We start from the raw sequence: 17,255 nt of genomic DNA on the forward strand, positions 1-17,255 counted from the left end.
TCGAGTACAGGTCCTGTAAGTTGTGCCTGTTTTGTCTTCAGGGGTGGTTCAGCCTTCCATGGGTTGATGAGGATTTACTGGAATGAACAAGAAGATGCAACAAGCGATCTTACTTCTGTCGAGTTCCCAAGAGAGCCATGAATTATACACAGAATAAACAAATAACCTGATATGTCTGTCATTATATCATAAAGGACTTTAATAATTCATGCAGCTTGCAAAATCCTTACTAAGACCTACCCTCCGTAACCTTATCTTTGCCGTGGGGGATGGGATCTCTTCAGCCTCCACTCAGATTGCATCTGTAAAACAGGAGTCAGAGAGGAGGGAGGATTTATCATAAAACTTCATCTGTATAATGGGTTGCAAAGTGACGTGCAAGAGTTATCAGCCATTGGGGTCTCAAGGGGTGCTGAAAATGACAAGTGGCTGCATTGGGTGAAATTTATGCGGGTAGTGTGCTCCATAAAACTGACACCTATTCACTTATTTATTAATTCATTGTGTTTCAAGTCTAGATTTGTGACAGGCTTTGAGATAAGGAGCCCAGTGCTAATCCTGAGTGTGAAGATGGTGCAAAGGAGCCACAGGCTTCTCTTGCTCCTGATGTGCATCAGCAAGTGTGCCATGGAAAGAGTTCCCAAATGTAAACTGAGAGCAGAGTTTTCAAAAAAGCAGGGACACTAAGGCATTATATTAGCTTGGGCTCTGAAAAGAACAGTTAATTGTTTTGGGTAGGATAGTGCTGGTATCACCAGTGTTGCTCTAGTGCTGATAGCCATCGCCTTTGGTTTGTTTTGTTTGTTACGGTACTGGGTTCAGGGCTGGAAGGGCCTTTTGGCAAAGGGCTGTCCTCTGCCCTATGGTCTGCAAAAAATACTTGCTGTGCTTGCTCAACCATTTGTTCTTTTCATTGCTGTATCAGTGAGAGGTTGTGCACGTGTTTGGTCAGAAGAAATCAGTTCCTGTGTGGGGCCTTTCACAGCACTGCCGGGCAAATGTACCAGCTCACACATTCAGTGGCTTCTTCCTCTGTCTGTGGGCAAATCACCCACCAACAGACTGAGATTTTCCTCAAATCTACTCCTAGGCTTTAAATTATTCACTGCATTATCCTTTGGCCTCCAGCTCCTTTGCATATCAAATACTCCAAATCAGCTTTTTGTAAAGTTTGAAATTCAAGATATTTTGACTGGACACGCAGCTCTCAAAGAAGAGTTATTGTGGCTCTTTGTCATACTGGGAGGGCATTTCAAGTGGGGTCCTGCAGGGATCTGCCCTGGACCTGCTTTTATTCAATAGTTTCATTAATAACTTAAGCAGTGGAATGGGAAATATGCTTATAAAATTTGCAGGGGACACTGAGCTAGGAGGGGTTGGACGTACTTGAAAGACATTACCAGAATTCAAAACGATCTAGAAAAATTGAACGGCGAGCTGGATGTCAGCAAAATGAAATTCAGTGAAAACAAATGCAAAGTACTGCACTTATGAGGGAGAAATGAAATGTATAAATACAGAATAAAGAACATCCTTCTGGGTAGCAGCATGGCACGAAAGATCTCAAGAGTTATTGTGGATCACTTTGAGTCAACAAAGTGCTGTCATAGCAGAAGGGCACATTTATTCTGCAGTGTTCAGTAGGTTCTTGGACGAGACTGGGGAGGTGATGTCTTTTTTCTCATACAGCACTGGGTTTGGCTTCTGTTGGAGTACCTGACCTCACTTTTTGGCATGAGCCTTTGGAGATACAGGCAAACTGTAGAGTCCAGAGCACGGCAACAAAAAGATTGAAATATTTAGAAAACAGTGCAAAATGGAGAAAGCTGTGAAAAGCTGAGTTTGCCTTTCTATTTATTTTACTACTCAAAAGGATGCAACAGCATAGTGATCTTCCATTTCTTAGGAGCTTTTTGTAAGATTTTTCAGTGTCACGTGTAGGTGGGATATGGGGAAAGAGGGAATTGAGATTCAGGGTGAATAAGAAGGGAACTTTTTTACCACCTGCTGAAAAATTGAACTGGGAAGTGGTACTTTGGGGATCTTGGGTTCATCTTCAGCTGAGAATTTAAAGAACAGATTAGACAACACTTCATGCAGAGGGTTCAGGTATTTGGAGGTCTTCGTGCAAGTGATGGTGAAAGAGGAGTTCCTGAAACCCCTGCTGCCCTGTGACTGACTGAACAGCTACTGCCTGTTCTGTTCTCAGGTGGAGTTAGACCTTGAATGGGTAATACTTCTGGTTTTTGACAGAGAAATCATAGCTAAGGAACAATTTTCCTATTGTCCTAAGTGTCACTGGTGACAAGTTGGTGGTTACTGTTGGTTCTCTCACAGCTACCCAAAGAAATATTCATGCTCAAGAGCTGTTAATGAAACACAATTTTTTGGTGTAATTTTCCCCTCAGACTTATTTTCTCCTCATCCAGCTTTATCTATCCCACAGGTTGAGAAAACTCCACAGTTACCCTTTTTATTTTATTTTTATACTTGTTGAGGTGTCAAACTGGGATCAAGATGGATCTGGTAGGGGGTTTGGTACTACCTTTGGTACTTGGGGCTTCTTTTAGGTGCATTTTTTTTGCAAGACATACGCTGCTGCAAAAAATTGAAAAGATAAGCAGAAGATAGGACACGGAAACAGACCCAGAAAGTTAGTGTTTGAATTGAGAAGAACAAAATAATGTCATGAAAGAGGTGAGTGTAGACAGACTATCCCTTTCCTGTCCCTTAAAAGATTTTCCTTAGGATATAGTTCTAATATTCATTTGTCCTGTCCTTCCCCCCAATAATAATGTCAAAGATACTTTCTTATTACAGGGAAGACCAGATGGTAGAGGTGAATAATGTCTTGATAAATAGTAAGAAAAGACCAGTCCAGCAGGCAATTTTTCCCACCCTTCCTTTATATAAACACCTGGGCACATACTTTAAATTAAAACACAGTCATAAAATGACAATGTGGGAGGCCTGATAATGTCTGGAAGCACGGTCAGTAAGTTAGTTGGAAGGAAACAGGTGTTCTCTCTAAGTTGTGCCTTCAGGGGAAAATTAAAAGGCAACTTGTTTTTCCTTGGTGGGTAAACATTGGCTCACGTGGGGTTTTTACAGCCTAGGTATGCGAGACAGCTCAGAGGGGGCATATCCTGCACACACACATGTGCATGTGTGTGCACTGACACACGCTATTATATTAAAGGATTAAGCATCTTGAAGGAATAAGCCAATTATAAGAAGTTCCTGCACAGCAAAAATTAGACAACACAGTAATTAATAACCTTATTAAATAGCAATATTTGGGCACTGAACCAAAGCGTATGAATCAGGGTGAAGCATTCTTGGCTGAACACACTGCGTGAAGTGTAGACACTTGTTCAGAACACACTCTGTAGAACCCAATAAGCTTTGGGGCTTAAGTAGATCCACTTAGCAAGTAGTTTCTCCTCTTGTGCTTTTATGTTTCTGTGACTCTCTCTTATTTTTGGGGCCAGGAAGGCAGAGAAAGAAAAGGACCAAATTTCCTGTTTTATTTTTTCTTCTAACATCCTCCTCTGTTCATGGCCAAACAAGCAGTCTCTTAAGGCTTCTTTTAAGGAAAAAATGTCCTCAAGCAGAAAATGAATTCTCTTTCCTCTTGCTTCTCTTTTCCCAGTGCTTGTGTGAGAGGTGCCTTGCAATGAGGCTTATATTTGTTAGTGTTTTGTGTAACTGCTTTGCCCGCCCCTAGGTTAGCCATGAGGAGGTGTCACTGCAGCCCCTGAGGGGTCTGTCCCATGTACCCAGAGCCACCAGGGGACACAGTTACCTTGGCCTGAGCTGCTGTGGCATGTCCCTGGTGCTGGCCACAGGCTGGCAGTGCATGGCTTGCACTGGTGGCTTCTCTGTCAGTGTCTCCAGTTTCTGTACAGAAGATCAGGACTCAGGCTGCCACCTGATGTGTGCACACGTGTGGGAGGATGCGGGCCAAGCACAGCCTGGCCCCTGCCTTTCCAGGCAATTCTAATTTTCTTCTGAAGCTACACAGCTGGAGCAGTAGTGCAGCCTCACACACCAACATGGGTGTGCACAAAGTCTCTGCAAATGCTTGGGTGATCTGAAGCATGGAACATGCCCTAATCCTAAAAAAGGCCTGCTGTGACCAGTGAGCAGGAGTGGGACACATGGGATGCTTTGCTTCTTGGCCCCAGCTGCAATAGCAGTGATTTGCCTCCTGATGTTCTGCTCGACACAGTAAATAGTTTTGAATATCTGCTTCTTTTTTAAAGCCTACTTCATATCATCTTTAAGAAAAATCAAATATGCAAATTATGTAATCAATTAACATTTTTGTAGTTTTCTTTGGAGAGGCAGTGATAAATAGTGGTGTGTTTTCAAAAGCCAGTTACCTCCCTTGCATGTTGCATTGGAGGCTGTAATATATACAGGTGAAGAAAACAACATTTTTTCAATACTAAAGATTTTTTATGGATATCCTGAATGTGTATATGACAGTTGTGGAGCTGTTGGGTTGGGAGAGTCCTATGGAGACTCCTGAGCAATGGGAGAGCCAGCTGAGACAAGTGAGGAGTGCTGGGCATGTCACTGCCAGGCTCCTCCCATGCAGCTCCTGCAGGCACAGAGCCATTAAGTGCATCACAAATTCCTGAGCTCCAAGGCTTTCTCCTGGCCCATGTTTCCTCATTCCAGTGGACACCAAAGTGGTGCTTGGCTTTAGGAGGGGACTGTGCTCATGGCTCGTAAAGGAGCCTGGTGCCTTCCTGCGAGCACCACCACAGCCAGTGCATCAGCTGTGTTCTTTATGCTTTATTTGTAAATGACATTTCACAAGAGCAGCAGGGCACTCCTGGCAGCGTGTTTGGAGGAGTTATCGCTCCTCAAGCCCTGCAATGCACCTGAGGTGAGCAGTAATGGCCCAGGAATGTAATGACTGTCATGTCCTACTGCTTACAGCTTCCATAGGAGACATGCTGCACACAGAAATCTCCATGTTCATCATGGGCGAGCAGTTTCCTTACCCTCTGCAGCCTTGCTACAGTCATCTTACATAAAATTTTAAGTGCATTAGTTTAATGGGTTGTAGGTTTTTTGTGGTTTTTTGGGGTTTTTTTGGGTTGGGGTTTTGTTTGTTTGTTTGTTTTTGTTTTGTTGTTGTTGTGTTTTTTTGGGGTTTGTTTGTTGTTGTTGTTGTTGTTTGTTTTTGTTTTAATGGTAAATTTCAACCCAGTAAATGGCAACTGAGATGAAACCTCCAAATTTTGGGATATGGCCCACTCTGCAGACGTCTGTCTTGGACATTACCAGGGTAGAGGGACATAGTAATGGGTCAGACAAGAATTCTGCCAGTGCTTTGATGTGGATGAGGGATGTGCTGGGTATAAAAATGAATTTTTACTACCACTGGCAAAAGCTCTTGGATAGCCATACTACACACAAAAAAAGAAGCTGCTTCTGCTATTATGGTTTTTTTTTTTTGATCTGGAAACCTGGTGTCCGCTATACCAAATTGCTGTCCTTTTTATTTGATAATGTAACATGTGTATTTATTTATTTTTAATATTGATGTCACAAGGCTTAGCTGGACTCTTTGGGAAACTGGTCTGTAAGACTGAAAGTCAGGTATCATAAGACTGCACAATTAATGGGAATTGCAGCTTTTTTCATGAATGAAAAACCCAGTGACTTTTCTCTAAAATAGTAGTACTTCTTGGGGTGGAGGCAGGGGGTGGAATAAGTTAAAAAACTTTTTTTAAACGAATCTACTGACTAAATTTAAATTAATTGTAAATCCTAGCTCAACTGAGCACTCAGTGTCTCTTTTGCATATGCCAACAGAGTAATATTGATGCCTCTGTCTTCCTCTCTAACTAATCCTTTCTGAAGGCTTGGCCATACGTGACATTTAAGCGGATATGAGCAGTTGTTAATGTTGATGGATACAGCTCAGGATGGGAGGTAATTTTCCCTTGCTGTGGTGGTGTAAGTGTTCCTGGTGAGAGCTGACACAGGCAGGTGTCACTGAAATCGAGGATCTTGTACAGAGCTGGAAGTTAAGGAAAAGTGTCAGCTCCATAAGTGCTCAGTGGGGTTTCTCACACCTGTGGCTGAGTATGAGCATATAATTGATTTTTTTCAGTTCACTGGACAAACTGGAGGAGGGGAAAAATAAATTCAGTTTTGATTTTTTAAGGCTTTTTTAAAATGAATGCCTTGTAAAAATAGATATATTTTGGTGAAAATGCTTCAGAAGATTTGTGGGTACTTTTGTACTTGGGGTAACCTGAATATACCTTTGATAAAATGTTTGACTGAAAAAGGAAAAGAAACAAACCCTCTCAAACCCAAAAAGTAAAAGAAACAACACCCCCCCCCCCCCCCAGCTCTGTCTGTGACCTGGTACCTTCACACTGGCAGCCCCACTGAAGGCTTTGCTCTCCCTGCTCTGTCAGAATAGGGGGCTTACTGATATCTCCACTCATTTCTTAGATGTCCCTCCCCAGCCACGCTTCCAGGGGACAAGAGGCAGCGTTGCCTCTGTGTGAAGATGGGAAATAGAAGAAGTTACACTGGAAAGCTGAGGAGGCTTGACATGCACAATTAAATCTTTTCATCCACAGCCTTGTATGTTATTAACTGGCATGAATTTTGCCTGAGTAACACACATCTGTCTGCCAGCCCTTCCTTCTGTCCTGCTGGTCCCTCACCCCTCAAAAGTGATGCTTCAGCTCTACTCTGCCCCTCAGCTCACGGCATCTTTCTGCTTTGATAATTCTGCACAGCCTTTGGGCTGTGCTGTGTAATTCAGAGTCCTCCAGTGCTCAGCTGAAAAACAGTTTGGTTTCTTTGCTCCTTGATCTCTGGGAGAGCCCCTCCATGGTTTGGGAACTGAGGAGGGGACCACGTGTGGGCTGCCTGGGGTATGGCTCTTTGCATGAAGAACGAAATAATTCAGTGAACCTAATGAAAGTGCAACCTCCTTGAGCTGGTTTGCTCCCTCCCACCAGCACTTTGCCCTGCTGCTGGCCTTACCTTCTACTCCTTCTGCTCCTTCCCTCCTTGCTGTGGCATACATAGAGAGAGAAACGTTGCTGTGAAAAAAGCACTGAAGGCAGTGCCAAGTGGTGCAGAGGCAGCCGAGTGTTGCTTTTCCAGGTCAGACAGGAGATTTGACATTTGCCTGGGCAGCGGCTGAAGCCAGGAAATCTCATTAAAAGAAGGAGAATTATCAAGTTCTGTGGATTTAGCAGAGGGTTTATTTGTTGTTGTTTTTAACTTGGTGCTATTGCTGTAAGCACAGATCCCTGTGGCTGGGTGTCGGAAGGCCTGGCAGCCAGCACCCTCTCCATCCAGGCTAGGGATGAAGGATGTGCCCATGGCAGCTCCCAGCTGTGCCCACAGGGAGCCTGGCAGAGCTGGCACAGGTGGGGCTTTGCTGAGGGTGCAGAGCAGCTGAGCCCTCGCTGCTCTGTGCTTGGCCCTGGCTGTGCCCAGCTCTCTCCCGTGGTGCTGCAGTGATAATCCACTGCTGCAGTAGGACAAGGCACCTTTGGCCCTGCCATGGCTCGGGGTTTGCTCTCTGCCACAGAGCCCTGCTGAAGCAATAAAGCTGTTTTCTGTGCTGCACAGCACTTCGACCTTGTTAATCACTCTGGGCTTAAATAATTATCTGCTGCAGATGTTTATATAAGGAGAAAATAAAGCCTCAAGCCTTGTAGGGCTTTTTTGTACTTTTTTCCTCCCCTCTTCTCTCTGTGGTGCCTTGTGCATAAATTTTGAAGTCTTGAAGTTTATAACCTGCCCCAGCTGTAATTCTCACAGCGGTGTGTTCCTGGTACTCTGCCCTGCACTCGGTGCTGCAGAGAGAGAGCAGTGAACTTAGCTGAGGCACCCATTTCCTCCCTCTCCCTTCAGTCCCCTGCTTATCTACTCAGTGTCAGGGCTCTGACTCTTTCTCTCTCTTTCTCTCCCTTTCTTTTTCTCTCTTTTTTGCCATTTCTTGCAGTATGCAGTACTGGGCCAGGAGGCTGGAACAGGAGATTGATGGAGTGATGAGGATATTTGGTGGAGTCCAGCAGCTCAGAAAGGTAAGCTGTCTTTCTTTTACCTGTGCTGCCTTTCTTGTGGCAGTGAATGTTGTCATCTGCAGGAATCACCTGTGTGAACATTGGCACTCAGTCACCCTCTCAGCTCACTCCATGTGCAGGGTCATGGCTGGCTGTGCTTCTGGTTCCTGGGCAATCAGATGCATTTATCAAGTGTGGGAGTGAGTGTGGTTTGTATCTGTCTGTCTCTGGGGCTGCATGTCACTGCTGTCTGAGCATGGATCTTTGGGGTCTTTCCTATATCACACACTAAAAAATATTAAATTCAACTAACCCTTCCTCCAGAGACTGAAGGCAGTTCAATTTGTGTTTTAAATTTAAACTTGTGTTGACAAAGCAGGAAATGTTGAAAGGATAATTTTGCTAGCCATTGGAAGCTCCTTGTTTTTAAATACACATTGCAGGTAAAACTGTAATTGTTGTTTGGCTACTGTTCCCAAGTGCCACAAAACAAAATTCAGTTTCTGATGCTGGCATCTGCCTCCTGCTCCCTGAATTAGCACCAGGATGCAGAGGCTGCAGAAGCCAGACCTGCTCCTCTGCTGGCAGCAGTGCTCTGGGTTGGGTTAGGGCAGTTACAGAACAGCTGCATCGGGGTTTATTAGGTTGGGATCAAAGCCTTTGAAACCTTCCCTGTTTCCCTTTCCCTGTAAAGCCCCGTTTCCCCTTGCCCACACTCCTGTGCTGACTAGCTGATTTGAAATGGAGCAATTTGGAATAACAGTTACGGTGTTAATCTAAAGAAAATAGGCTTCTCTAGAGTGATAAATATGTTACCCCAGAAAAAAAGCATGGGTGTATTTGTGTTTTCTGGTGACAGTAACATGTTCTTCTCAGATGCCAATACTTTATGGGACTCCTACTGTCTGTCTTGCACTAGTAGCTATATTGGCTCAAACAGAACTGCTGATATTTTATACTGTTGGTTGCAAACCCATTGTCTAAACACAGAGGTCACACTATTTTCTTTTAAATACATTTTGAAATGAGTTTACCTGAAGGCTTGCAAAACTCTTCATGGTTCATCCATTCATTTGTGTTCATATTTGAGCTCTAGAATGGTGTATCTGGGCTTTGTGTGCATTCATTTCAACTGAACTTCAAGTGGATTAATATAAACTTCATGTGCAGCATGAAAAGCATACACACCCACTTGGGTTTCAACAGATATTTCTGAGTGTAGCCATGCATTTGTGCAGTGCAGTTCTGCATGTTGGCAGGGTCTTAGTGCTGGGGATATTTTCCAGGCAATAGAATGGTGCAGCAGCCAGCATTCTCTTCAGCAGAGCACAGTCGTAAAAAACAAAAGCATTGCTACTACATTTTTTGTCCATGTCTCCTCTTACAATTTATTCCTGTTAGCTTTGATTTTACTCTTTTGCATGTTAAATAGGTATATCATGTAATTTTTTAATGCCATAATTAAAGAGAAATTACACCTCCAATTTACCAGCACTTGACTCCTATTGGCCAGTCAGTCAATTACAGGTAAGAGAGCTTCCCACTTTTCCTGTTTAATTCTTCTGGTAGAACATAATGCAGTACTTCAATGGATTAACACTGGATAAACTGACTACAGAGGGATTGAAGGGTTTTTTTTGAAATGTGTTTTGGAATCTTCTTGTGAAGGAAGGAAGCTAATTATTGTATCTAGTAAATGCATAAACCAGCTGAAGCCAAGAAATGAGCTACACTGTGCAGCTGTTTGAACACCAGCAAGGACTGGTGGAGGCTGGCTGCTGATCTCTAGGGGAGAACTCAGGCTGTGGAGTTCAGCTTTGATTCACAGATGCAATATTAAGTGGAAGGTTCTTAAGAACCACGTTGCTTGCTAGTGCACACTAGCACAGCTTAACTGATGGAAAATGGCACGGAGTGCTTCACCCTGAAGAACTCAGAGCTGTACCTGCAGGAGTCCTTACCCACCAGCTGCACACAGGGTCAGCAGGGTTACAGTATGGGAGCTGTCTAATGTCATAAAGTGGCACTATTACCTACTTGGAGACATGGATTTCAGAAGATAAATTTTAAAAAAAAAGGCCACATTCTGTTGCAACCATACTCAAAATTTAGAAGGCAAGCAGGCACAGGGGGAATGAAGAGTCCCTGAGGAGCTGTGGGAGCTGAAACACCGTATAGCTAGAAGCTAATTCCACCCAGTGGGATTTCACAGGAAGGCTGATCACTAAGCAAGAGTAGACCCATGTAGGGTAGGAAGGATAAAGAAAAATGAGGCAAGGAGAGCCTGTTTTTTGCCAAAAGTAGCTGATGTTCTTTGGGCTTGCCATGTTGGCCTGGGACGTGTCTGCAGAGAGGACTTCTGGTTCATTGTGACTTCTATAGTGATATTAGAAAAGTGCTCCAGTGGGGGGGAAAGTGCTCCAGGGTCACCAAAGACAGAACTGGTCCTTCTGAACTTGGCAGGGTCTGTTGTGAGGTGATGAGTTCCCCTGCCAGCTCTCTGGGGACTATGGAGCTGTAAGCACTGGAGGTGGGTCCATGCCAGAAATGGATCTTCCCTTTCCAGACCCGACTACCAAAGTGACAAACCAAATAATAATAAAAAACACCTTCCTCTGAGATTTGCCAGCTTTACTTACAAATATTTTTTCTTGGGTTTGCTGAAAGGATGAGGATCTGTTCTTTGGTTATTGCCTGAAATCATAACTGTTATGGCATATGAGGCATGAAATTTATTGTCAGAAATATGGTGTCCAGGAACATAATGATGCTGAATATTTTATCTTCCTGGAGTGCTGCCCACTCCAGAAAGATTTTTTTTTTTTAACTCTTCAGTCATTTCCTTGAGATGAGGTACTAAATGTTAAATGCCCCTGCTTCCCTCCTGTCCTGCCAGGTGAGCAGGCAATCCCCTGGAGAGATTTTCCAAACTTGCACCGTGCAGATGCTCCTTTGCACAAGGGGACAATTTTTCTGGAGCAATTACAGGAGGGTGAGAAGCTCTGAGATGTAAAGGGGAGCCCTGCCAAGTGCTCTTCTTTCAGCTGTGTGTGTTTCAGCTGCCTTGCTTCTCTCCTGACGTCCAGACCTTGAAAACCCCGAGGTGCAAATGTCCCCATTAGACAGACTGGCTGTGGTGGGCCACCCCTACGGCTGAACACTGTGGGCTTGGGGTTGCAAGGAGGACCATGGCCTTGCTGAGATGATTCTCTGCCTGGTGAAGTCAGTGTCAGCCCTTGGGGTGCCTGTGGTGCAGCATCCTGTTGGCTGGCTGGTTCCTCCAGGCACGCCTCAAAACAAATCCCAGCACTTGGATAAGGGCATGATGCTTTGCCTCCCTGTCCGTGCCTCCCTCACAGCTCACCAGAGATAACTGAGAGCACAAATCATTGCTAATTTAGCTCTGACTGGCACGATGATATGTGGGACCCTATAATGCTGGCTGAATAGATTGACGTTCTTAAAATAATTATTTCTAGAATAAGGAATATTATCCTAAAAATACAACTCTTTGATTTCCGGTTTTCTTTTCCCCTGTCAGCAACTTCTTTGTGGCTACAGGGGACTCTTCACTTTGCAGAACAAAAACATATTTTGTTTTGACATTTCTTGCTACACCACACTACATTTCTCTTTCTTCTAGTGCTTTGGCACAAGTAAAGGTTATTGATTTTAGTCAAAAATGAATTAATATTTTGTGTTTCCAGCCTAGATGCTGAAAAACCTGCTCCAGGGTAGTCTGTACTCAAGAGATTTCCCATGCTGGTGCAGCCCCATCCTGCACTCGTGGCAGGACCGATGACAGCAGCGCTGTGTGTGCTGCTGGGTTTTGTGCTTCACTGAACAGCTCCCCTGGATGTTGTGTTAGAACTCCTTTTCTGGATAGCTGGGCTGAGGCTCAGATCTGCCCTGGCTTGTTACCTAAATTGTGTTTGAGCCTGTGTCTCTTGAGGTGAACAGCGAGCTGGTCAGAACATCCCCTCCCCCTCCTGTAGTACCTCTGATCCCTGGCTGCCTCCAGTGGCCCTGTTTCCTCACTGGCAGCTACTGAGGAAGCCAAAGCCTTTCAAATGAGAGGGGGAAGAGCTGAGAGATGTAAATGCTGAGCCCCCTTTCCTGCTCTGCCTTCCTTTTCCTCTTCCCTCTGGTTGTCCTTCCTGAGCACTGCTTCCACAGCAGGATAAAATCTCTCCTGGAGGTGCCATGCCCTGCCACAGACAGGCTTTAGTGAGGGCAGGGTGGGCAGCAGAGCTGGACCTGAGCTGCACCTGCCTCTCCTCTCTTGTCAAGCTGGTTTTGTACCCTTTTCCCTTTCCTCTGGGCAGCCAAGGGAAGTCAAGAGAGAGTGTCTGGGTTGCCTTGCTGGTGTACGAGTGGGAGATAAGGATTCTGCTGCCCTTCGTGATGGGGAACCACTCAGTCTATAATGGGTGAGATGGCCCCAAACCTGAGCCCAGGCTGGGGTGTGGGGAGCAGCCTGCTGGCTGAGCTGGGCAGGCAGAGCTCTGCCTGAGCTGTGCTTGGTTCTCAGCATGTGTGACTGCACAGAAAGGAGGATATGGGCCCAGGGGAAAGGGAGACTTGTGCTGTGCCCTTTGGGATGCAGCCCCCCAAGGAGTTTGCTGATTGTGGCACAGCAGAAGTTGCTCAGCTTGGTCCTTGTAATCAATACCTGGTTTTACTTCAGTGGATTTTCATGTCTGTCTTCTATTCTTGCTTGTTATCTTGTACTTTGTTTTGCTAGTTTGGCATCTCTGCCTGGCAGAAGTACTGCAGTTCATTCCTCTGAGTGTTCCTGACAGGGAAGGACCCTGCTGGCCAGGGCTTGGGTCAGAGTGACCAGCATGTGTGCAGGTGTCCCCACCTTTGTCTGCCTCAGCCTGCCTGTCCCTTCTGCTCCGTGCTGCTTCTCTGATGTATCCTCTCTTGTTTTCAAAGCATGGCCATGCTTTAGTTAAGGCAGCTGCAGGTGAGGAAATGTGATTGAGCACAAACAAGAACTTGAATTAAAAAAACCTAGTATACTAGCAGAGTTTTGCCTTGGGTCTGAAGAGCTGAAGTGGCATCTGCCTTGTGTAGTGCTGCAGTCACTAGCACTCCTCCTGTGCCGGGGTCTCTGCAGTAGCAAGTGCTTCACGTGGCTCTGTGAGTGCATCCCTTACAAAACTGCTGGAACAGAGCTAGAGCCTCTTTAATGCCAGCACCAGGAGGTGAGACATGCTCTTATCAAAGGAGCTGTCAAGGTTTTCTCTTCAACTTTTTTGATCTTGGATAACTACTGGAATAATAATAAGTTAGCCTAAATCTCCCAAGTAACTGTGGTATTACATGGTGTTTAATTTGTTCTTTTGTTTTCTCTGGGTGTAAAAACACTCAGCTGGTCATTCAGTGGGGCTGGAGAATCTGAGAAGTGTTAATGGAATTTTAAATGAAGGATGCAAGAGAATCAGACCCTGCACAATGCTCTGGACACAGTGTCTGAGAAACCTGTCTGCTTCCAAAGGGTGGTCCTTATTCCCAGCATGGCAGAGTTGGGAATAAGATTCTAATCTTCTGATATTCAATCCAGTGCTATCTTCAAAACACCACAGCAGGATTCATCTGGCCTTTTCCTTCTGAGGTGTCAGCCCCAGTTCCCAGAGTGGGAGACGAGTGATGCCCAGTGGCTGCACTGTGCTCAACAGAGTTGAGAGGAATTTTCAACCCAAAGCTTGGGGAGCACACAAAGCCAGCTTCTTATGCTACAGCAGCTCTGAATGCCTGCCCTCTTCCAGATGCTGCCGGGGAGAAAGGACCTCACTGAGTTTTCCAACGCTAGTGCCCCATCTGGGGACTGCCCAGGAGTCTGGGCTTTGTACCCCAGTGAGATGATCCCTAGCTCCAAGCCCTTGGTTCCCAAGCTGATGCATAATCTGTTTGATCCTTGCTTTCCTCTCTTTTCCCTCCCCCTCTCCTACCAGCATGCACACAGCCTGCTTCCGCACACCATCACTGTGCCCTCCCCTGCTCCTCATGTTTGATAAGAGGAAGTGTGCGATGCCAGATAAACACATTCCTGTTCCAAACTGCTTGGGCTTATTTTAATCTGCCTGGGCCGTTCAGCAGCCTCAGCACTCTGTTCAGCACCGAGTGCAAAGCCAACACTATATTACTAAGGAGGAGCATTTAAATGTCCTTAGGCTTGCAGCAGCTTGGTTGGGAGAGAGGGATCCTCTGGCACCCCTTGCTGGGGCCAGTGTGTGCCATCCTTAGCCCCCTTACACCCATCATCTCACTTCTCACTCTTCCTCTCTACTAGAACCATATTGCATCCGTACTGCGAGATGTCAGGGAAACATATGCTCCAGCTTTTAGTACATTTGCATAATTAGAGTAATGTGTATGAATAATTTATAGCTGTATGTGGCTGCTCAGTGTGTGACGTTAGCACCCCTCACTAAATCCTTTCCAGTGGGTGGTGCAGCTCCTGCACCAGAGCCATTGTGCCGATGCAGTGTGCAGCCTGGTGGCAGATGCAGGGGCCCTGCTTGGAGACATCAGGGTGTGCATACAGCTCTGTATGTGGTTGTGTGTGTGTGTGTATATATATATATATATTTAGTGCAGAAAGATGGGTTTAAATAGTTCTAGGGGAAGAGCAGACTAGAAGTCTCAGAGGCTAAAATTCCTTAGGCTCAATACTTGTTCCGTTTATGCAGAAGCTGCGAATGAAAATGTTCTGCAACATTTGAAAGCTGAGGCAGGGATTTTTCCAGCAGGACTCAGGTGTGACTAGTTTCTGTGCCAGGATTATGTTGGGGTTTTTTAATTACTTTTTCAGATCATAAAACTTAGCAGTTTGCAGGGGAGAGGGATAAACATGCCTGCACTGTGTCACAGAGCCTGATCTCAATCAGTTGGTCAGTAAATAGTAGCAAATAATTGCCTGGACACTGTCTCACTATTTACCAGCTCTTTAATGTGCAAGTTCTCATGCTGGAAAGCCCAAAGTGCCAGGTAGGTGTTCTAAAGGAGTGATCTGAGTGGCTGGATCCTGGTATTTATGTTCCAGTTAATTTTAGCTTAAACTATATTTGGTCCTTTCCAAATGTTTGAGAGCCTTAGCTGGAAAGCGCTGTGTAAACTGGAACGAAGTGCAGGCATCCACAGTCACTCATTAGTATTATCCACTGGGAAACTGAGGCAGGTTAAGCTGAACCAAGGTCTGCAGGTCTGCAGAACCAAGGTATGGTGCAGCCTGGACTGTTCTCCATCGTGGGTACAGCCAGTAGGTCCATAGCAGAGGGTGTGGTTAACTGGCAGAGTAACAGTCCTCAAAGCCCTTCCTTTGAACCTTTCCACTTTATAGAATTACTTTGTAAAGACAACACACTTGCAGCCAGTTGGTGATTTTGCAGAATCAGAGGGGATTGCTGTTATGGAGTGATTTCTGATTTATATCTGATTTATATTGCTGTCAGTGACAGGTTAAATGAGCTCAGCATTCAACAGAGTGTTGTTCAGGTGTGTGCATCTCCTGAGTGCACTGCTTTGCGTTTTGCGTCCAAAAATGTAGCTGATATACCCAGCCAGTCAACAACCGTGTTTGTAAAATCCTCATGAATATTCAGTGAAACTCTGAATTGATGCTGTTGCCATTACATAGCCATATGAATCCATGGGAAGGATGAGACCTTGGCTGATGTTTCTGGAAGCCTCTCTCATCCAGCCTGCCCTGCCCTTGACTGAAAGAGCCTGTGTGGTCCCCACATTCATTCCAGCTGAAGTTGTTAACTTCAGGCTGTGTTTAAAAATAAAGCAAGGCAAAATTCGTACCAACTCTGCCAGAATGCAGCATGAATAATTAGGTAGAGATCATTAAAGTTTCCCTTCTTAAAAACATACATAGATTATTCTTTAATGGAAAGTTAATTGTTTTATTATTCTCTCCAGATGGTTCTTTTCCTTTACATTCACAGGGGAATTGATATAGCCTGAAATTCAGTCTCCTGTGAGCAGAGCTGATAACCAAAAATGCAACTCTATTACCAATCATGATACAAAATATAGAAAATATGTATCTGATTTTCATCATAGTTTCAGATTTTTCCCATTCTATGGTTTTAGATATTATTTATGGGCTTTAAGTGTCCCTTCAACTTGAAATGCTGCCGGCTGGGGAGTTTGCATTTCTCTTCCTGATAGGTTTGTCCAGCAAGCACTAGGTACTGGACACTACTGGATCCTGGCATTCTTGTGGCTGATCCATCACTTCCATTCATCACTGGACTGCAGAGGAGTGAAATATGCAGTTACACTGAAAGGTTTAAAGAAGAAAGCTGTCATTAGATACTTGAGGTTATTGTGTGGAGGAAGCAGTAAGATGTGTCAGATCTCCTTTGTTTGGGATGTAGAAATGCAGGAGGGCTTGGGGAGCTGGGGAGGCCAGGGAGGAGGTGACTTCTCAAGGGCACAGTTGTGGTTGTTGTGTTCCAGTGTGGCTCCAGCCTGGGAGATGGCAGTGGGCACTTTGCATGTTGAGTGTGTTTATCGTGCCTGGTTACTGCAGATCACCTCTGACATCCCAAGTGAATAACTTGAATGGGCCCTTACTTCAAACACCCACCCATGCTACATTGTATTGGCCTGCAAAGATGCTGCCAGTTTTATAGGTACTTATTTCCTTTTAATTATTTCGAGTTAAGATATTATTGTAAGGGAGAGACAGATAGTGGAGTCTGTTATTAGATCAGGCTTGCCTTCCTTGTAAGCAGATCAACTGGACTTCAGTACTGGGGAGCTTTGCTTTAAGACTGAGAATCTGTGCTCTGGTGAAAGCTGTGGTTTGCTGTTGCTTTGTTGAAAGAGATGGCTTTGCTTTTGGAGAAACTGCCCCTTGGGAGACTCCAGATCATGGTAACCATGAGGGGTCTGTAGCTTCCCAACACTTGTATGCTTTGCATCTTACTTTGACAATTCTGCATACAATGAGCTTGAAAAGCTCCACACTCTGTTATGTCTTAGGGATAAACCAGGTTCTGTCATGATTTGGGAGGTCATATCCAGAGTAGAGGAAGGAAGGTGAACAGGCTAAGGAGGAAATGTAGCAGGAAGGCAATGCTAATGGTTATGGATTCTTCTTCCCCTTCTGTTGCTCTTGGGCTGATCAATGCCAACTGATATATGTGGGACATTCCCTCTTTAGTTTGATATATT

General features: G+C 44.9%; 1 protein-coding gene across 1 annotated transcript in view; it reads left to right on the forward strand.

Moving 5' to 3' along the window:
• Positions 1-17,255, forward strand: part of CACNA2D2 (calcium voltage-gated channel auxiliary subunit alpha2delta 2) — a 211,145-nt gene that overhangs the window by 14,105 nt on the left and 179,785 nt on the right. Inside the window, exon 2 of the mRNA XM_063411373.1 lies at positions 8,000-8,081. Coding sequence (XP_063267443.1) covers positions 8,000-8,081 — 82 coding nt within the window. The remainder of the gene's footprint in view (positions 1-7,999; positions 8,082-17,255) is intronic.

This window comes from Prinia subflava, chromosome 14 (assembly GCF_021018805.1).
Source record: "Prinia subflava isolate CZ2003 ecotype Zambia chromosome 14, Cam_Psub_1.2, whole genome shotgun sequence".
In the NCBI taxonomy this organism is placed as follows: domain Eukaryota; kingdom Metazoa; phylum Chordata; class Aves; order Passeriformes; family Cisticolidae; genus Prinia; species Prinia subflava.